General features: G+C 35.0%; 1 protein-coding gene across 1 annotated transcript in view; it reads right to left on the reverse strand.

Annotated features, from left to right (window-relative positions):
- The window catches only part of DIAPH2 (diaphanous related formin 2), a 904603-nt gene that overhangs the window by 521833 nt on the left and 359140 nt on the right, over nt 1-23630 (reverse strand). The window contains exons 19-20 of the mRNA XM_073013533.1: nt 7587-7688; nt 5369-5463 (exon numbers count right to left, since the gene is read on the reverse strand). Coding sequence (XP_072869634.1) covers nt 5369-5463; nt 7587-7688 — 197 coding nt within the window. The remainder of the gene's footprint in view (nt 1-5368; nt 5464-7586; nt 7689-23630) is intronic.

The raw sequence follows: 23630 nt of genomic DNA on the forward strand, positions 1-23630 counted from the left end.
ATAGATCATATAATCTGTTTTGAGATAAAAATCACATTTGGGAAAACATAATCATGTGGCAATCTATAAACACCACACACTGAGTACAGTGCTGGTTACTCAAATGGGCGTCAGGAAAGTAAAACAGCCAATATATGTAGAAACTATTGGTGGGGCAAGGGAGGGAGGTTATGGGGGGTAGAAGCAAGCTGGCATATTCCCATGTATGCATTGTAGAGAAACATCTATGGAGGTATTTCTGTAGTTTCCAGGTATGGAGGCATCCGGGAGTTTTATTTCACCTTGGGTGTTATTAAGTAAAATTAAGGTCTTTCATCAAAGAAAGAATTTACTTAGGAAGGAAGAAAAGAAGGGAGGAAGGGAGGGAGGAAACGAGGAAGGGAGGGAGGGAGGGAGAGAAGAAGGGAATGAGGGAAGAAGGGAATGAAAGAATGTAAGAGAAAGTAGCAGGAAGAGAGAAAGGAAGGAGGGAGGGAGAGAAGGAAGAAAGGAAGGAAGGAAATGTCAAAAAACAAACAAACAATGCAAGTGGAAGAAGAACAATAGATAGGACACCAGACAGTTGCATGCCCAGTAGGAATGCAGATGTCCCTCATAAGGGAGACAGAGACCAAAATACCACGAATAAACAGAACATTTGCTTAAGGAATACAGGTGTCTGGTATGTAGTGCAGACTGTTTCAAGAAAAAACTATAGAAAAATAACTATTTAAACTAAATAAGTCATTATAAGCTGACATAATGAAGGAAATATCTCTTTTCCCAATCTCCTTCTCTTATTCATCACTCTTTAAAAGCCTCTTGTGTTGGCTTTGATGATACACTATAGTATCCTGGCCTTCTCTCTGATATGCTGACTCCTTTTGCTCTAATTTCTCTAATACCTCCCATCCCCTTGACTTGTACGGTCCCCAGATATGCAGTCCTTAACTTTCCATTTGTTACATTTTTCATGAGGAAACTTAAGAACTTCATTGGTCCTGATACTCCAACAGTCACTTCTTTGCAAATGACTCTAAAAATTCTTATTTTCAGTCTCAGCCTCTATTCTGACCTCCAGTACATTTTCCAATGTAATGTTATTTGTAAAATTTTTCTCTTTTGCCCTGAAAGTATTTTCTCCCCTACCTGATTTGCCTCTCGGTGTCAGGGCTACAACCATTATCTCTACTACCAGGATTTTTCAATTAATCATTCTTTAAAAATTTCTTATTTACCCAAATTCCCTTTTGTCCTGCTTCGGAAATAGTCAGAACTTTATTACACCTTACGCTGGAAACTGCAATGATGTCCCTTATGCTTGAAACTGCAATGATCTCCCTATGTCAAGTCTCTTTACATCAAGCCATCTGACATACTGCAGCTAAGAGTACCTTTCCTAAGCACACAATTTGACCATGACCAAACTCAATAGCTCAGCATTCATGTTGTCTACCAGGGATCAAAACTTCTGGTGTATATAGGGGTTAGGAATGAGTCAGAGTAAGTAAAATGCAATAGGGAGTGGTGGGATTTGTGGCAAACTGGAGAGTGTGTGACATTAAAATTTCACTAATTAGGCACTAGAAAGGCCAAATAAAACATAAGTGAGAGAGAGAAAGTGAGAGGTAGAGAGCGTGAGAGCGTGAGCACCTGTGAGTCACCAACTTGCTATCTGTGTGCCTCTATAATATGACCACCACCAAGTTACTAATATTTTATATGCTCTTTCTCATTGCTACCCTATATGACCTCTTATCTATACCAGAAAAATAAAGACATTATCCCTTATATACCTCAAGCCTTTGGCCACCATTCTCTTATCCTAGCCCTCTCTAACTGAATCCTACTAGTGTTTCAAAGTCTAGAAGACTTCTTCCAGGAAGACCACCTTAACCACAGCCCACCTAACCTACAGTTCACCTTCTGTGAACCTCTATATCAGGATAAAATAAAATAAATAGGATTACATAAAATACCAATTACATTTAAATAGTTATCAACATATTTACCAAAATAGTGATATAATGATAGAAGTGCTTGATTAAAGCATTAAAAATAATCTCTAGTCACAGCTCTAATAAGTACTGTAATTTTGAAGTATTAATGACTGTAACAGTATTTCAAGATATCTGCCACAACTGTAATGTGATATGAAAATATTTATTATTTCTATTAGTGAAAAAGTTAGAGGTACTGTTAATACTACTTTGGTCTGTTGCCTACACTCTTAAATAATATGCTAAATATTAATTAGAAGCTAATGAAAATAAAGATGTAATATTCTTCACATACAAGTTTAGGACTCCCTGAATTCTCTCCATGGGTCCCCAAAGAGGGCTTTGAACTCCAGGTTACCAACCCATGCTTTATCATATCTTGACAAATTATTCTGCAGCAATAATATACTATCTTGTATGCTGATCATCTTTTTTTCACATATTCCTTAAGAATATAAGTATAAACTCCCTACCTAGAATCATTTGCATGCACTAATGACCTCAAATAGAACGTAATTTTATTTTTCCCTTCACACATGCACCACTTTTTTCAAACCGCTCATTTCATTACTCTGTCAATGCTCTATATACATATTTCTGTTTTACCACTGATATCCTAAAAAGCACTGACTGATTGGTCTTAGATTTTTCTCTCAGTAGATCAAATTAAATTATACTGAAACAAATTTTGTAGGCTAGAATAATGATTCTAAAAGTCACAAAAATTTAGTACACATTATTTGACAGTAACTCATAATTACATACATTAAAAACTCCTCGACAATCTCAGGATATGGTGTACTTTTAAATGTTTCTATGTGCTACTGCAAGTATTTTAGGTCATTTCAATTTTTCCCACATAGAGAACTCATTTTCTAGCTTAAATTTAGATATTTTGAAATAAAATGAAAATTGATGTTTATTAATAATCTTCAACTTGGTGCTGGATCTTGCTGATTAAATAAAAGTTTTTCTGATTTTTTTTAAGTAAGACAATTATCCTGCCAAATAACTAAATTCTATTAGTTGTCTGCCCAGCAAGAGCCTATTGACCCATACTGGAAAAGAAAATACTACTACTGTTAATTCAAGTCTCTGGGAAGTGACGTATCATTAATTGCTGTTTGTTTTTGTTGCTATGAGGAGACAACCATGCTACATGAGCAAAAAACTATAATTATGCATGGATGGAGTTTAGCACTGTAATCAAATAGAACTTACAACAAAGTTAATCTGATGATACACATTTAATGCCATGCATTATCGATGTGCTACATGGTAATTAGACATAAATGGTAAACAGCTCATATGAATGGCAAATTGATGTTACTTTTCCATCACTGAAACAAATGTTCTGGAATTGAGGGGAGAAAAAGGTGCTACTGATTATAGTCTTTTCTCCTGACAGAGGGAAGCCATCTCTCTTGGGAACTAGAAAATCATGTAATTATTTCTACCCAGGAGCATGCATCCTCTTTACCAGAAGATACTCAGCCATTTTATTTGTCTAGGTAAAAGCAATACTAACCTTAATAACTTGGCTGAGTTACTCACCACTTAGGCCCTATACCCGTACCCAAGTAGCACAATTCCAATTATGTATATTATACTACATGTTAAACTGTTTTCTTCCCACAAGCAAAACTAAGAAAATGGGTTTTGATCAAAAAGGGTAAGGATTGAGAAGAAACTTTAAAGTATCTGGCACTGAGAAGGAAAGCAAGTTGGCTTTTAAAAAGTCCTCAGCAAACGGAAGCCATGAAATTGGTGGGTAAAGCAGGATATGGATAAAATGTATAGATTCGTGAGAAAGATAAAGAGATAAAGGCTTAGAAAAAGGAATGGAGGTCTAAAAGCAAGGAAGAGATGACATAGGTCATCTTATTAAACCTTAGTCCTATTTTAAAAAATCATGCCTAGATTTAAGACATATATATGAGGTAAACTTTAATGTAAGCCTACAATCCAAAATAGAGGAGATTTCCACAGAGACATCACTTGCTCAAATTATGTATGCAGGTTCTCTGAGATTTACAGAGTTTGCAGGGAATGTGGCAAAACTGTTAAAGTTATAGAATAAGCTATTTAACTATTTGATGTTTTTGTTTTGTTTTGTTTTGTTTGAGACAGAATCTTGCTCTGTCACCAGGCAGGAGTGCAGTGGCACGATCTTGGCCCAGTGCATTCTCCACCTCCCAGGTTCAAGTGATTCTCCTGCCTCAGCCTCCTGAGTAGCTGGGATTACAGGCGTGTACCACCACACTCAGCTAATTTCTCTATATTTTGAGTAGAGACAGGGCTTCACCATGTTGGCCAGGATGGCCTTGATCTCCTGACCTCGTGATCTGCCTGCCTCAGCCTCCCACAGTGCTGGGATTACAGACGTGAGTCACCACGTCCGGCCCTATGTGATGTATTCTAAAACTCAAAACCAACTGCATGGCTCAAAAACAAAAAACAACAAAATAAAGAAAAACAGAAAAAACTACAATGACTATATGCTTCCACAAAAATCTTTACAGTTACTCCTTTCAAAAATTAAACCAGACAGGGCCAGACATACTAAGAATTCAAATGATGTGTTAGATCCGTATCGTCCTTTATTATACAAAGCACTTTATTTGGTTAAATCCTCACAATGACCCTGTAATTTCAAATGAGAAAATAGAGGTTTAGAAAGATTCAACAGTTTGTTCATGGAAGGCAGAATAATATAACGGCTTTAGAGTCAAGATAGACATTGTTTTGAATCCCAGCTCTGGTACTTTGCCACTTACACCACTTACAAGCTTTGTGAAATTGGGCAATCTCTCTAAACCTCAGTTTCCTTATTTGTAAAATGAGAATAATAGTGCTTATCTCATAGGATTATTGTAGGATTCAATGAAATAAAAAATACAGACAGTGCTGGACATAATCAGCAATACATGTTATGTACCCAAACAGAGTTGGGTAAAAGTTACTCAGTTTAACAATGGGTATGTTAAATACCCACTAATTTTCAGAAAGCTGTTTAACCTCTTGACCCCTCAGCTTTTTCACCCATAAAATGGTAAGAACAATATATACTTAATGGAGCCATTTTGGTGATGAAGTACATGTAACTGTATGTACAGTGAATAATGGACAATGATATGTCTATATATGCATATACTTATACTGAAAAGGATATATAGCTTATAAGTGGCAGAAACAGAATTAGAACCTAGGTTTTCTATACTGAGTCCTCTTACTAGCAACACAGCTAGATATTCCTGATTTTATTAAACTACTCAATGTCTTTTTAAAAATCTAAATATAGAAGAGAATTTTCTTACAACTCCATTGAGAAGAGAATAGTCCAAAAAAATCTGTGAAAATGAATTTCAGAAGGAAAATATCCAAGTTACCTGAATTAAAGCCTCACTCAGCAGGTCTTCATTAACCTCCAGAATAATGTTTCTTATCTCTTCATATGGCATGCGATATGATCCCAGAAAGATGGCTAAAATAAAATTTGATTTTATTAAAAGTAGAACAGCATCAACATGTTAAAGTCGTAATAAATGCCTGATTTTCATTTCATAGACTCAAAATACGAAACTTGTCACTAATACTAATTTACAGAATTATGAACAAACAAAAGTTGTTCCATTCGATGGACTACTCACTCTATCCATTTAGACAAAATGGCCTATTTTCTCGGGCTCTAATGTTTATAGTTAGTGCATATTTACACACAAAATAAAATTCCTACTAATGACTATATGCTTATGCCTTTTAGATTAGGATGATACACAAAATGACCCATGAAAACTTAAGAGATTTTATTTCAAGTTGACCTTTTTATTTAATGAAGAATTTAGTGTGGAGATTGTCAGATGCATCCAACACAGTATTTCTCAGGAAAGACAATAAAATAACCAAATAAAAAATTATATCCATCTACTCTGCAATTCTCCCACATAAGAAAAAAATTAAAGTGCCTAAATCATCAGTGTGCTTTGCATTCCTGCTTATATTCCTGTGGTATACTATTGCTTACTTTATATACTGACTCACAATTTCCCCTGCCAACTTTTTCTTAAGTGGAAATCTATCATATCATATTAGAATAATTCAGCAAATTAAACCTAGAATAGCTAAGGATTATTCAGAAGGTACTTGCAACAACATGTTCCATTAAACATTTTTTAAAGAACACAGATGTGTTCTTATCACCAGAACTTGAACATTTCGTGTTTTTTTTTTCTCTCTTTTTTTGAGACAGAGTTTCTTTCTTGTTGCCCAGCCTGTAGTGCAATGGTGCGATCTCCGCTCACTTCAAACTTTGCCTCCCAGGTTCAAGTGATTCTCGTGCCTCAGCCTCCCAAGTAGCTGGGATTACAGGCATGCGCCACCACACCAGGCTAATTTTGCATTTTTAGTAGAGGCAGGGTTTCACCATGTTGTCCAGGCTGGTCTCAAATTCCTGACCTCAGGTGATCCACCTGCCTTGGCCTCCCAAAGTGCTGGGATTGTAGGCATGAGCCACCGTGCCTGGCACCCAGAACTTGAACATTTCTAAGAATTTTTTTTTTTTTCATGAAGAGGTCTATATGCCTTCAGCCATACGAAAAGAAAACAAAATCCTCACTCTATAGGCAAATGATTACCTTATACATAAGACCAAATGAGATCTCCACAATCTAAAAGAATAATGTTGACAGAAATCAACCAGCAATTGAGATCATACTGTGTTTTAAAGAAAAGTACTGAACATCAACTTTGAAAATGTACTATCAAATAAGTACATTTACACATTCACAACAGCTACTGGTAAACTGCTTTTCTGATAGCAACATTTCTACTGACATGAGAATGATGTGTTGTTTATTGTAATGATTCCCTATACCACATTCTTTAACAAAATAAACTCCCATGGTATTACTTTGTGCAATTAGAAATGCTCAATGTGTGGAAATTTCTGATGCATAGTGTTTTAGTATCAGCAAAATCTAAACACAGTCTACTGTAGTGACAGAACAAAAATTCTGAATTCAAGACAGAGGGAAAAAGTATGCTAAAACTTAAAGGCTTACATAAATGAAGATGGGTTTAACTGTCCATCTGCTTTAGCAAAAGTATACTTAACGGCTGACCGGTTTGTTAAAGGCTTAAAGGTTCACAAACCAGTTTTTAAATGCAGTTAAGGTTAACAAATTTTAAGTAGCTCACATCACAATTACTTCAGACATAAAGGAATAGCAGTAGAAGGATTTGCCCAATGTAACTAGTGAATACTCTAAAACTATCAATCCTAGGTCTAGACAGAAGGAAAAAAAAAATCACTTTTTATCAGTTCTGCCTTATGTTTCACTATGTCCTCTAACAGTGTATTATCATCATTACTTTCCAAATCTTTACTATTCACAAGTTTCATCTGGTCTGACGGAGGTTGAATTAGAATTTTCTCCATAGCGGCTAAGTAACAAAAAGGCAACCAAATCATGTTTACACAGAATTTTGTTTCCAGAAGATGCTAAATATGCCTGTTTAAAAAGGTTACAACTTTGATGAAATACATTAAACAGCTCCCACCCCTTGCACCACTACCTATACCAATTCTATGAAGAAAATATTACATACACAGATTCTGAGCTGTTTTGGGATCCAAAATTCTCAGTTCTTTCACTTTCTTCTTTGTAGGCCCAGTCTTCTTTTCTTCTAATGCTTCTGCATTCTTTTGAACTGAAAGAAAAAATGTTGATTCATAAACAATAATGGTACTAATCCAAGTACACGGAATAACATTAGTAAGGTATATTAACTACATTAATAAAGCTCATTCTGAAATCAATAAATGTGTTTATTTCATTAGTTCAAGGAACAGGATGAACATAAAAATACAGAGCTGTTTTAGAGTTTTCACTACAAATTAAATATCAGCACTTAAGCAGAAAAGATAAGCCAAATAGAACCAAAAATCAATTGCTCCTTCTTACCTAATGTACAACATTAATTACTCCTTTACCAGGTACCTACAGCAGTACTGGAATTAAATATATAGAACAACCTCGCTAATCTGAGCTAATTGAGGGAAAAGGAAGACATGCATTTCTCTTAAAATATGCTAAAATTTAAACATTTCTTTAATTCAGTGAAATTGCTTTAAAGCACCTAAGGTAAGTTTAACTGCTAAACAGGTTGCCATATAAATATTCCTGCTGAGACTGTTTTGAAGAATAGCTATGAACCATTTGCAATTTGTACAACAGTAGCACCATTTGCATACATGTAATTAAATAGACTCAGCAATGTGATCTTTTGCGTTAAGTTAGCTTTGTATCCCTCGCTATTTGAAAAATACTATTTGCTTCCTTAGAACAGAAGATTTACTTTGCTTTCTTCAGAAGGTAACAGTATAACTCAAAACAGTTTAAAGCACGGAAAGGGTAAGGAGTAGCAGTGCCAAGGAGTGGCTTTAGCCTTCCATAACCTCCATCAGCCAACTCCCCAAGTAGGCCAGCTCAAAAAACAATGTGGCTGTCTGCTATGAAAATAAAGCGTTAAGTTAAATCCCCAAACCCCTCCTGTATAGAAATTTTATAGCTACCATCGTACTCAAGTGTTGGCAGTTTACCTTTTCCAATATAAAAACAGGGTTGTAAGTAATGGGGCCATCAGAAAATATGAGAAAAATAAAGCCGATACTTTTTCAGTCAAGTAGAGTGTTAAGTCCTTGCCCCCAAATTCATGCTGCTAAATTACATCACTGGTTCATATATGACCATAATCATGCTGCTGATTTATCAATGTTAAAAAGATAACTTCATTTTGAGGCAATAATGATATTATTTTAATTCATCTAATCTTTGTTAAAAAGACCACAAATGCATTATTGATTTTCTTTTTTAGAGAAAAAGCAACATAAAACCACAGTACACTTTTACTAAGGCAATATGTTTATAGATGTTACCATATTGGAAACTTTTGCAACATTCTATGGAATTCATCAAAATATTGGAAGTCCGTAAAGACTTCCTTTGTTTTAATAATACAAAATACAGAAAAATTAAATGAGCATACTACAGAAATAGTAGATATTAATAAAATGAATTATCTGAATAACTAAAGTCCTAACAGTGCTAAATTTTACCAGACTGGCCAACCTAAAGTTATGTGCAGTCTAAGGAGAATGGATAATAATTAACACTTTAAAATTACGATCTTTGCCATGTGGATTCAACACAATAGTCATTGCTACTACTGGAAGAAAAGTGACTTTTAATATATTTATCTTAAAATATATTAAAAGAACATATTTTATGTTTATATTTATCTGTATATATTTCTAAATATGTTTTAAAATATATTAAAACATATCTCAAATATTCTTCAAAGGGTCTTTCTAGGAGCATAGAGTCTTTCATATGCAATCATCAACATTTTGATTTATTCTAATTGTCAAGTCAGTTCCAGCTTAAGACAACTGTACACAAGAAAATGACAGTCCAATAGCCTTTCCCTTTGTCTATAAAATGTGAAGTATCTGAATCATATTGAAATTACTTCTAGAATCATTCACTAATTTGAACCCAGTCAAGGAAATAGTCAAGAAAATTTTCCTAATCTCTCAATATGCCTTAAAATTCACTATGGGAGACTAATTAGCCAAGTACATATAGGAAAAACATGCTGTGCTATGAAGGACCTATAAAGATGCTTCTGCAAACTAACAGGATCCTGACTAACCCAGGAATAGATAATGCTCATTTAATGACTTTATATCTTTGCATTTTTTAATTAAAATATGGTCTAGCCTCTCCCCTTTTCAAACAAACAAATTGTTTAAAACTAAGATTAGATGCCCTAAATATCTATAGTTCACAGTTTTCTTTCTTGAATCCCAACATATTTTCCTTGTGTTATACAACTTGGCTTAAATCCTGGGTTCGAAAAGTGATAAGAATTCCATGAGTGGGCACTGCTTTTTTGAGAATCACAAGAGAAAAACAAGTTTAAAGCAGTTCTCTAACTAGACAGGCTTTCAAAACTAATCATATTTTTGCCATGATAAATAATTACAGACCAGTGGCTATTATTGCCTTTGGCCTTCTTGTTTTTAAAAGCATTCCTTAGGGAGCATGACCACAGGCTTAGATAAATAGAGAATTCAAAGAACAGCAATGAGACATCAAATATCCCAATAGTGTTCAACACATCATATGTTAAAAATTGCCTGCTTTCATAGTGACCTCAAAATGTCACTTATCCTAGTATACTTTTATTCTGTATGTTTCTAGTGGTTACAAAACATTAAATAACTAGCAATTCTATAATTATTTGAAGTTACTTGGATGAAACTAAAAAGTTTTTTTAAGTTTCGATATAAAAACTTCCTGAATTGATTTTATCATCAATTGCCCTATGGTCCTCAGGTTCATAATGAGGTCTACAGTGAAACGTGACCTTCCCCATACAAATGAAAAAACATTTTGCAAATGGGTTTGAATCCAATAGATTGAATTAATTTGAGTGTGTAAATTGGCACTGCTAATAGAATAATGAAACATTAAAAAATACAGTCTGTAGGAAGATAATCCTAATAATAAAGACATGTATATTATTAAAGATATGTTAATATCAAGATACTCATTATCTAAGATAAAATGCCCACTGAGTATTATTATATTTCCTTTAATACATGGATTTTTACAAGCAATTGTACTATAAATGTATTCTTTTACAACTGCGAAATGCTCTTCAGCATAAATAAAGTAAACATGGTTATATGCTTTCCCCAATCTAATATAGGCAATGTTCAGGAATCTCCCATTAATTTCTGCTATCCCAGTGGATACACAGAACATGTGACAAGATGTTATAATTTGTAGCAAGTATTAAAATATTTTAAATAGGTAACATTAGATGATTTACATAGTGATAAGTAACCATGAATCATAACAAAATTTGTATAACTATCTTAAAATTTCAGTGAGAAAAGACTGATTTCTATAGTCAGAATCACATTCATTAATCTACCAAATATTTCTTGAACACCTACTATGAATTAGCCTAGCATGAGCATACAATGGTACACAACACATAAATATCTACTCATCCTGCATGGTCATATGTAAACCACTAATTATGGAAGTATCCCAAAAGGTACCTAACATTTATAATTTTCTTTATCCATAAAAATATAGCTTAGATGAATACATGCATATTACTCAGTGAATTCTCATTTTCTTATTGCAAGCATAGTTCTATATTAGGGAACATCTTATCTTTGAAATCAGCATCACATTATGTGTTGTATCATATTATAAGAAATATGAGGAGAATTAAAAGGATGTCCCTTCCTATTAAGTACACTACATATAGGCCAGGTGCAGTGGCTCACACCTATAATCCCAGCACTTTGGGAGGCTGAGGCAGGCAGATCACCTGAGGTCAGGAGTTCGAGACCAGCCTGGCCAACATGGTGAAATTAGCCGGGAATGATAGCATGTGCCTGTAATCCCAGCTACTCAGGAGGCTGAGACAGGAGAATCACTGGAACCCAGGAGGCGGAGGTCGCAGTGTGCCAAGATTGCACCACTGCATTCCAGCCTGGGCAACAAGAGAGAAACTTCGTCTCAGGAAAACAAATAAACAAAAAAGTACACTATATACAAAGCCACAGTAAATAAAGCTAATAATAGTAGTATCAACAAGCACAGTGAACATTTATGTAACTTCACGCATACATATTTGTATATTTAAGAAGTAAATGCCAACTATTCTTTTACATATAACATACCAATATAAGAACTGTGATCCATATATACTTAAACACATATTTTATCCATGTGGATATAATTCCAGAGGTGATTCCAGCTACATGGAAATAATTTTTTAACATATTGGTTGAAATATACAATATTTTAATTTCAATTAATGACTTGATAATATTAAAATAAGTGCAAGAATGGCAATGAAAGGTAGGGGAAATGTACTCTGATTTTTGCGTGTGATAGGTTTAATGATTTTTTTTGTTATTTTCTACTCTATTCTGAATCATCCGTATGCGTTTCCAGAAATATCACGTGAACCTGATGGCAAAAAAGGGCAAGGAAGATGAGATCAATAGATAAATACATATGCAATACACAACAGATGAGAGTATTAAAAAACAAAAATCACAGCAGTAGTAGTAGTTTTACTACTGGTAACCACCAATACAATCTTCACAAGCACCACCAAAATCAAAGTTGTATTACGTATCTGCTCTGTATCTGGCATTAATTTTTATACCACTTTATATGATAGGTACTAACCAGTGTCATTTTACAAATGAGGAAATCAAGGACAAATTTAATCATATGTCCAAGGTGATATAGCTAGTAATGAAAACATGCTAAACTTCACCAGTGATCAGGGAAATGCAAATGAAAATAACCGAAGAGATACCATTAACAGTCATCAAACTGAAAAAATGTTTAAGTCTCACAATACCAAGTATTGATGAAGATACAAAGAAGAATTTGATTATGCCAACAGTTGACAGTAAATATTCAGCAATGACTTAAAAAACACATGTATCAACATCTGATATATTTGAAGGTATGCTTGTTATAAATACAGCCCAACATTTCTGCTTGTAGGTCAAATGGTCAAGGAGACAAAAATGTTCACTGCAACAGTGTTTATAACAGTAGAAAAGTTATAAACAGCCCATGTGCCCAGGGGTTATGAAATGGACAAATTGTGGTATATTAATACAATGTAATACCACACAGCATTTACAGTGATTGTACTGCAGCTATATATTTCAACAAGGATTGATGCCAAATACAATGCTGAGTGGAAAAATTAAAGTTATGTAAAATGGTACATGCAGTATAACATTCATCTAAATTAAAACAGAGACTAATCTTGCGTATTGTTGATAGATGAGTATATATGTAGAAAAATTATAAAAACATAGGCTAGATATTCGCCAGCTAATGACAGTGGTTGCCTAAGAGGAGGAATCTGATGCTGGAATAGGTAGAACCTTGGAAACTTCCATTTTAACTCTAACGTTTTATTTCCTTAAAAGCAAAGATTTGGATTAAATACGACCAAATGTTAACATCTGTTCATTTTGGGTGGCTGGTAGATGGGCGTTTGCTACATTAGCCTTTGTAATTTCCCATTTTTTGACATAAAAATAAAATTCATATGAATAAATTACACAAATATTCCCATCCATTTTTATAGTTTACAAACTGTTAACCTTGGAAATCACAAGGGCCAAGTGTAGACAGGAATTACAAACAATATGGAAAAGAATAATCAAGAATGCTGGTAAAGATGAATCAGTTTGTAAGGAACCACAATTTTGTGTTCAATTGTTATTGAGTCTATTTTGTGAGGAATAACACATAAACACTAAACCTTGGGAGGGAAAGCTGATGCAATAGGCAGGAAGAGATTCCATTTCTGTTTCCTCGCACATGCTACATATTACAGCTGTGAAGCTTCCCCTCTCCATGTTGCCTACAGCTGCACATGAACCAAGGCATCCTACAGAAAGGTATATTTCATTCTGACACCTGCGTAGTACCTGAAGCAATAGGAATGGCATTACTAAGAGTGTTTCTGAACTTCAGAGCACATTAAACAAGACTAATGGTTCTAATGGTAGGGATAACACACACATACTTTGTAGTGATTTCCTAATTAAGGAACAAATCTTACTGGTTGTAGTTTATACAAGAACACCCCAAATCAGGAAGCACATGTTACTGCAAATTAACATCTGCATAACTAATATACTTGCACACCTGTTCATTAAGCCAATTACTGAACACTGCTAAATGTCACCAGAACATTATGTTTAACAGCTAGCATAGCTAATGTTGTGTATTTTCAAATGGGCCGCAATAGCTCAGCAGGTAATGTATATTTTAGGAAGGACAAATAAAGTTGTCTTAGAGGTTTTAGGGAAGAATTTCCCTTGTTTGAAGTGGTAACTTAAATACCAAAACTGAAGTATGGTTTTTACCTCAAAGTAGTCCAGTTATATTTTGTTTAATGATGTGGATACATTCTGAGTTCTTCTTTAGATGATTTTGTCATTATGCGAACATTATAGGGTTCACCTACACAAACCTACGTGGTATAGCCTACCTCACAGGTTTGTAGCCTATCGCTCCTAGGCTACAAACCTGTACAGCGTGTTACTGTACTGAATATTGTAGGCAACTGTAACAAAATGGTATTTGTATATCTAAACATATTTAAAATAGAAATGGTACAGTCAAATTACGATACAAAAGATAAAAAATGGTTTACCTGTATAGGGCACTTAGCATGAAGGTAGCTTACGGAACTGGACAGTGCTCTGGGTGAGTCAGTCAGTAAGTGGCGAATGAATGTGAAGGCCTAAGACATTACTGTACACCACTGTAGACATAGGCTGTACACATAGGTTACACCAAATTCACAAAAATTTTCTTTCTTCAATAATAACTTAAATGTAGCTTATGGTAATTATAAACTTTGTTTTTCTTTAACTTTTGACTCTTTTGTAATCAGATTTAAAATACAAACACATTGCACAGCTGTACAAAAATATTTTCTCCATATCCTTATTCTGTAAGCATTTTCCTGTTTAAACTTTTAAAAATTTTTTACTTCTTAAATCTTTTTGTTAAAAACTAAGACACACACATGTTAGCCTAGGCCTGTACAGGGTCAAGATCATCAATATCACTGTCATCCACGTATACATCTTGTCCCAGTGGAAGGTCTTCAAGGGGCAATAACACACATGGAGCTGTCACCTCCTATGATAACAATGACTTTTTCCGGAATACCATGTGAAAGACCTACCTGGGGCTATTTTACTGTTAACTTTTTTTTTTTAAAACAAGAGTACACTCTAAAATAACAATGAAAAATATAGTAAATACATAAACCAGTAATATGGTTGTTTATTATTATCAAGTATTATGTACTGTACATAATTGTATGTGCTATACTTATATATTACTGGCAGCACAGTATATTTGCAACAACATCACCACAAATATGTGAGTTATGCATTGCACTACAATGTTACAACGGCTACATTTCACTAGGCAATTGGGATTTTTCAGCTCCATTATAATCTTATGAAATCATCATCATATAAGCGGTCCATTGTTGACCAAAACGTTGTTTTGTGGTACATGACTATACTTGACAAATGAGGTTGTCAAGGTGCTTTCCTGTTAACCTTTAACCTATATGAATTACCTTATTCAAGCTCAAGTCAGTCACTTTACCCACTGGTTGTCTCTGGCTTTGTAAGTATGAACTGACGTTTTTCTGGTTATCCCATTTATTCAAAGAACTTCCTGTTATTTTAAATGTCAGAATTCATGTCACGAATCAGTGAGTCCAGCAATCAACTCCAAGAGCTAAGTGCATCAGACAAAGTATGAAGAAAGGCATATCTGTAGGAATTACGATGCTACAAAAACCAGTATCACTAGGCCAATAGGACAATACTTGTTGAGAATACAGTCTGGGCATTCATCACACCCAGGCTTTTCTGATTTGATATGGTCCATCTCAGCTTGGTGCAGATCCTGTACACAATTCAGTTTGATGCAAAATACATTAACCTTGCTGAGTAAGACTCAACAAAGTAACACCCTGAAATATTTGCAGCCATAATCTCAAGTTGATGATGTAAGACTTTTCAGACTAGGAGACTCACAGTTGCCTCCTACATATTATTACTAAATAATTTGAGATAAAAAAATTTCCATGGAGATGCTGAGTATAACCCGCACTTTAATATTTCTTATAGAGTTCTTCCTTCTGGCCTAATCAAAGTGCTTTGCTGTGTTTTCCTGAATATTAACTCAAAGCTGTGGTTTTTTTCTATACGTGGCTTGGTATCCTTATTCACCCGAAATATAATTCTGAATTTGATGGTTGGTGATTGCTGCAGGAGGTGCTGGGTGTTATCAACTTTTTCTGGTTGCAGGGGAAGATAAAGACTAGAGACTAGAGATGGAACAATGGTGTTGAGGGGGGTGGGGCATGTGTTCCATACTTACCTAGTCTAACCATATAACTTATATACAAAGAACTGGAGTGAGAGGGTTGGAGATTATGTCAGGAATCCAAGGACTCAGAGGAGTTGCCAGATGAAAAAAAATAATGGTTGTATAGAGTGGAGCTATATGCTCACAGGAGGCATAGGCGAGAGGAAGAATCCAAAGCCAAAGAACATGAGCTGATTAGTTTCTGATCACCTCCATCCCCAGAGACTCCCAGAATCAACCAGGAGAGTCTTTGAAAAGCAGTTGAGGCAAATTTTAGATACCATGTAAGTAGGGATTCAGAACTTTGAAAATGTGGATATTAAAAATGTATTCATCAGGTTTGAAGTATAGGAAATTTAGATTATTTATACCATGTGCTGATGACACCTGCTTCACAGGAATGTTGTGAGAAAGAAATGGCACACACATGTAAAAGCTCCAGTAACATAAAGAAGGTCAGCGAACTTTTTCTATATAAGGCTAGACAGTGAATATTTTAGGCTTTGCAGGTTATACCATCTTTGTTGCAACAAGTCAACTCTGCTATTGTATTGTGAAGGCAGCCAGAAACAGTAAGTAAACAAATAAGGATGGAAGTGTTCCAATAACATCTTATTTACAAAAATAGGTGGTCAGCTAGATTTGGCCTGCAGATCACAGTTTCCAAACCCCTGACATAACAAGATGCTCAATAAATGTCTGATTCCTTATCCCCTTCCTTCTGCAACTGAGGTCAATTTATACTTGCTTCCACTTTTGCAAACATGAGAAAATGTTCAACATTCCCCCTGCAAATTAGGATCTACAAGCTCCTTGCTATAATTGTTGACATTCTGTTTTTCAAGTAGGATACACATAATCAAACACATTTATACTCCTCATGGTTTCTGAATGTGTCAATCCTACAGGGATCAATTATCTCATCAAAAACTGTCACTGTCCTTTATATTATTCCCCATATAGTCTCATATACGTTTTCATGTAAAATGACTGAAAACGCAGCTCAACTTTAATAAAATTAAAAAATTAGTTTCTACCATCCATCCTTATTGGGGCTGAACGAGAGCTCATAAGCAGCTACAGTGTTCGGTAATGTTTCACTTGGGATATACTGGTTTATAATAAAACAAAAACCAAGTTCTGTAAAAACAAACAAACACACACACACACATAAATAAGACTTTTGTATTTCATATAATACAGTTCTCTTATTCTATGCACATAAAAATATTACTGAGTCTCTCAATTTGTTTGTTGCTGGCTGAGCTCAATGGGAAACATCAAGAGTAGACTGTCCCTGTTTTCCATTTGGATTCCAACTGGTTTCAATTTTATCTTTCAGGAGTAATTTTCTTTAGTTCAGAAACCACAGCAGTACATACTGTTGAAGGTGATAAAAACACTAGAAGAATTCTGAGAAAAGAAAGATAGGGAGCACCTGAACATTTCATTTCCTTCCTGGTTTTGTTTTGTTTTGTTTTGTTTTTGTTTGTTTGTTTGTTTTTTTGAGACAGAGTTTCCCTCTATTGCTCAGGCTGGAGAGCAGTGGCATGATCTCACCTCACTGCAACCTCTGCCTCCAGGGTTCAAGCCATTCTCCTGCCTCAGCCTCCCAAGTAACTGGGATTATAGGCACCTGCCACCACGCCCGGCTAATTTTTTTGGCATTTTTGGTAGAGACTGAGTTTTACCATGTTGGCCAGGCTGTTCTCGAAATCCTGACCTCAAGTGATCTGCCCACCTCAGCCTCCCAAAATGCTGGGATTACAGGCATGAGCCACCACACCTGGCCCCTTGTTTCTTTTTTTAAGTCAAGTTTAGTCTGTTGGTGACATCCTATTTGAAAGCAGAAAAGTAATATTTGAGACCATTTTGGAAATGTAAAAAGACATATGAGAACAAAATTCAAATAAGCTTTAAGTTCTCTTGTTTCCCAGACTCACTACCCTCTTCCTCCTCAATCTATTATCCTGTTATACTACCAAGCATCTTAGAAGAATGCCTGACACCATCTGCCTGTCCTTCCCTCCTATTCTCTCATCTACTTGTAATCTGAATTCTAACACACTCATACCTACTGAATTAGAACGCTGAAATCTCTGCAGGTAGGGCCTCAGGACCTGTACCTCTTAAGAACTCCTCAGGAAATTCTCAATATTAGCAAGTTTTAGAAAAACTGCTCTGTAGTACATAACACAACACTCTATAATAGCTTAATAAATACTTCCCAAATAGAAAAGTGCAAATATTGTTAACAGTAACCCATGAAAGCCCTCTTTATAATATCTTCCAAATCTTGGAATCGAACACTGAAGGCAACACTTGGTCAACCATTGAGCTTACAGAAATGACAAATAATGAGATTTTGTGAAAGAACAAAGGATTCTGAAGGTACACTCTGTTAATTTTTAAATCAATTACAAACTAGATATATCACTGAGGGCAAGGATCTTGCATATATTTGTAAAATCTATTACTGTGCTAGGGATACATAAGTTCTTAGAATAAGTTAGAATGCATTGTATGTATTAATTAAAACTATTTATGTAAATAATAAATACTAAAATGAATATAAGATACCACTGCCTCTCTCCCCTTTTATAGGTACAGATGTCACAGAGGTAGAGAAGACGGGAAAAGAAAAAAAAGAAAAACAATAATCTGCTATTGAAAAGGAAATCAAAAGGCAGTTAAAAATGAGCGTACTCTTTTTTGTTTGTTTGTTTGTTTGAGATGGAGTCTCACTCTGTTGCCCAGGCTGGAGTGCAGTGGCACAATCTCGGCCCACTGCAACCTCTGCCTCCCACATACCTATTCTGCCAGGTCACTGAAAACAATCAAAGACTTGGAATATGCAAAATAGGAAGAGAAAAAAATTTTATTCGATAAAAACTGGAGTCCTCAAAAGAGAGAAATTTCAGTCTAATAAAAGTCCAGAACTGAGCTAGATAAAATGTTAAGCAAGCACATCATAGGTTAGTTTCATTGCTTTTGGACACTATGTAGTTATTTTAAAGCTTGTGGGTCTTAGACCAACAGATCTCAAAAACCATATTCTACTGTAAGTGCACATTCCTGAGTCTAATAATCTGCTTTATGTCAAGGTCCGTTTCAGTTAGCAAGTAGCATGTTGATACTATCTACGAAAATAAACCTGATTTTAACATGTAACCTATTTATCAAAGTAAATGGAGTCAACGTGTTATGAAACCTATCCAAAAAGTAAACTCAGTTTAATATTGAGTCATTGACAGTCACAACTGTTGTGTGTGTGTGTGTGTGTGTGCGCACACGTGCGTGTTTGTGTATCATGAAATATAGTTAGGTAGCTTCAGTTTAACAATAAGTTTCCATGAGGTATTTATTCAACTAAATGCCAGAAATAGTTTGGCCTGTAAGCTTTTAAGAACTTAAAAAAATAAAATAAAAGAAAAGAATTGTTGGATAAAAGCTCAGCTGTGACAAACTCTGCCTTCTGTGAGAAGTACCATTTAATACTATATTCAGTGCTGTAGAGCATTCATAACATTACTGCAAACAATGTAGAATAAAAACATAAAACTAGTCATTTATAGTAAAATAAAGGGCAATTGCCCACTGTGCATCTCTTATTAATTTTGTAGACAAAAGTTAGATAATAGAGGGCCCTATAACTGTTTATAAAGGCATATATAAGATGAATGCAATGTTTAAGATTAAACACTAAATCTGAAGGCAGAGCAAAACTCAAATGTACAGTGGATCCTCAATAAACAGCCCCTAAAATTCTTACTAGTTTTCTGAAATCTACTGTAGACTGCAGATAGAGCGATTACCATACAAAGTAAAAAAATCTCATAAAGAATAGAATGAAATCTGCCTTATGTTAAAAAAAAAATCAGAAATCTCACAAATTGAAGGTTTTACTAGAAACTTATTGAAGATAAAAGAGAAGGTAATAGCCCAGGTAAGAAGCAACTGCTAATAGTCGCAGACAGCAAATGTATTTGACTGGATCAGGACAGCAACCTGCTGACTCTTTTTCCTAGCAAACTATTTCAAACCCGCTGTGCTCGCCATTAGGCTGGCCTTTACTTCACCCCAGCCACTTCAGTCCCATCACTGTGGGGGATCATTGTTGCTTCCCTCATGGCTGCCACCAAAGTGTGCCTCTGCTTTTAGCCCAGAATGCTTTCAATCTGAACTTAAGAACTGGTTATAACTACAGAGACAGAGCAGGAAGTAAATATGTAAAATTTGGAACAGAAGTGTAGTAATAAAATCAAATTAAAAATTCAAACTGGCTTATAAGATACAATAAATTCCTGTTTCTTACTGGAAATTTTTACTAAAATATCAGTTAAAAAACATACACTCCAGAGTTGGGTATGACAATCCGTGAAGAAGAATGAAAAAAAACAGAATACAGCTGACCCTTGAACATAATAGGTTTGAACAGCTAAGGGTCCACTTATATAAATTTTCTTCCTCTTCTGCCACCCTAGACAGCAAGACCAGTCTCTCCTCTTCCTCCTCTTTCTCAGCCTACTCAACATGAAGATGACAAGAATGAACTTTTATGGTGATCCACTTCCACTTAATGAACAGTAAATATATTTTCTCCGTGCTAAAATTTTCTTCACAACGTTTTCATCTTTGTCCTATTTTATTGTAAGAATACAGTATGTGACACATGTAAAATACAATATAAAGTACAAATCATGTGTTAATCCACTGTTTGCGTTATCCATAAGGCTTCTATATATCTAGCTTTCCACTTAGATTTCATGGAACTGAATCTGATAAAACAAAGGCAGAGATTATATCTGATACCTGGTACACTATTTAAAGAAAACTGAGGCACATAAAATGTAACAGGTATAAGTGAGTACAGAAAATAAATTAGTTACTTCCAGGTAGCATCATCCTTGAAGTCCTGCCTCCAAAATATACACATTTTTAACATCTCTTGATATGACATGAGACATTGTGTATACTGTTATTCTGTGTCCCTAATACAGATGGAGAGATTACAGGTTCTAATTTTAAGTGATTTTTCCCTATAGTCTACTAGGACAAGAGTAGCTAAGATAGCAAAAGTATGTCAGGACTCCTGAATGACTGTAAAATATTTTCAGTTCATCTCCCTTCACATTTTTGCTGTCAAACCTTTGTCTATCCATTAAGACTGAAGTCAAATGTCACTTTCTCTATGAAATCTTCTTTAATTACCACTATATTCTTCATCTACCTTTAGCACTGGAAAGGTATTTTCCACATGCTGCCCTACTTAATTAATTTTCATGTATGCATCTTATTGACTTATCTAAGTTATAAACTTGTATGGAAGAGAACATTCATGGTACAACTTTATCTCCCACATCAATCCCTCCTCCCATGGTATGTGGAAAATGATGCTCAGGTAATATTATGTGAACAAAATATGTGAAACATTGGAGTGGAAAAATGAGGGTACAGGAATATAAATGTGAAAGTGATGATCTTCTGTCTTCAAGTTGTAACTAAAGCCTAAGTAGTGAGGATGCCTGAAGTGTTGAGTCCATAGAAGACAGAACAGCCAATTAAGAAGACAAAAAGAACAATAAAAAGGTATGAGAAACAGGGGAATTCATTGTCCCAGAAGTGAGAAAGGAAAATGTTTCAATAAGAGAAAGTAATCAACAGTGTCAAAAGTAGCAGGAAGGTCAAGCATAGTCTAAATCCTTAAAAAAAAAAAAGACCAGAAGAAAATAGGCCATTTCAGATCATGTAGAGCCATTTCAAAAGAGCAATGATAAGAGAAGCCATATTACAAGAAATAAGAAAGGGAATGGAAACATTTGATGAATAGAGATCACTCACTTGATTAGTTTAGTAGGAAAGATAACTATATGGTGTGAAGGAGACAAAAACAAAGTGACTGGATTCCAGTTTTGTGTTAAGTTTATCTATTACAAGAAGGCACCTGATTGTCAAAGTCAAGAATAGTTTTTATGCCCAAAATGATTTCAGAATAAACCCAGCAGACAATGATTTACTGGATAAAATCAATAGGAACTGTGCAAAAGAGATTATACTGTTCAACGATCCATGTTGCATCAATACACATAATGGAATGAGACAAGGTGATACAATGGCCCAAAGCTTCCTGGAATCGCTCTTTAATGAAATTAACTAGCAAAATAAAGTCTACATAGACAGTAAGCAAGTACCACACCCTCTTTTTACCGACAACAAAATAGAATTTCCCAATGTGACAGAAAGAGAAAAGTGGCATGTAATAGTACCAACGGAGCTAAATTGAAAATCATTGTTTAGAAAACCAAACGTTTATACAACCACAGCCCACAAGGTTCTGTCAACATTTCCAACAAGGAAACATGACAACTCCATCTATCTGAGTCAACAAATGAATAAAATGGCATGTTCAAGGGGAAATGCCACAGAAGCAGCAGTCTATGCCATTTTTATTGGCATACAAAAAGTTGCTGCATAACAAACTGCTAATGAGGATTAGAACATTATTCCATTCTGTGATATCAGGGTTAACCTAAAATATGAAGTATTTATAACATTAGCTGATGGAAATAAACTGGCTGTCACCCGATTACCTGTGGTGTCATGAGACTGTGAAATCTGACACTGTGCAGGCCTAATGGTAGTTATTCATGCTTCCCTGCACACCAAGTACAGATGGACCAGTTAGGTGGCCTACCAATATGACAACAGGTGGCTTTCTCAACTTACTAACTGCATTTGTAGTCATATTTAGAGAAAATATTCCAATGAAAGATTGAAATTTGCTGGGTTCTTTTCGTGAAAAAAGCATGCTTTCTCAAACAACTTCAATGTAATAAAATTAAAGACATAGTTAAATTCCTGGTAGGGGGCAAGGTGTTACCCTAGGAAGTGAAAGAATTCCAGGAAACAAGTTACTAGCCTTAAGAAAGTTACATAATCCTTATATAAGCCTTATATAAGCCTTAAGAAACTTATATAAAGTACAAATCATGTGTTAATCCACTGTTGGTGTTATCCATAAGGCTTCTGGTCAATAGTAGACTATTAGTAAAGTTTTTTGGGAGTCAAAAGTTATTCTCAAGTTTTCAACTGCATGGCGGGCGGTCGGCACCTGTAATCCCCCTGTTACTCAAGGGTCAACTACATATCTAGCTTTCCACTTAGATTTCCACTTAGATTTTGTTTCAGCTTTAATTTAAAAGGCGATTGCCTGTACATTCCATGTCTCCTTTTGCTACGTATGACTTACCATTTAGTAATAGCACTCAAAGCAAAGAAAACGTCTAATTTCCTTTCTAATAGTAATTATTAATGATGTTGATTATTATATATCTTCTATTTAATGAATAGCTTAGATTACATCTCTCAACTATTTACTTAACATAATAACTCTTCAAGATAGGATCCCATTTTTACTATACAAAAGCTTCGGCTCAGACCCGTGAAGTGACTTCGTCTACCAAATGACTATTAGATCTGGGATTCAAACCTAGATGAAACCTATGCTTTCAATGCATATTCATTCCACTACAACAAATTCCCTCCCTTAGTATATTTGCCTATCATTTCATTAAGTGAACTACGTTTAAAACAAAGCAGAGTGACTGGCACTTAATAGGCA

This window comes from Chlorocebus sabaeus, chromosome X (genome assembly GCF_047675955.1).
Source record: "Chlorocebus sabaeus isolate Y175 chromosome X, mChlSab1.0.hap1, whole genome shotgun sequence".
Taxonomy (NCBI): Eukaryota; Metazoa; Chordata; class Mammalia; order Primates; family Cercopithecidae; genus Chlorocebus; species Chlorocebus sabaeus.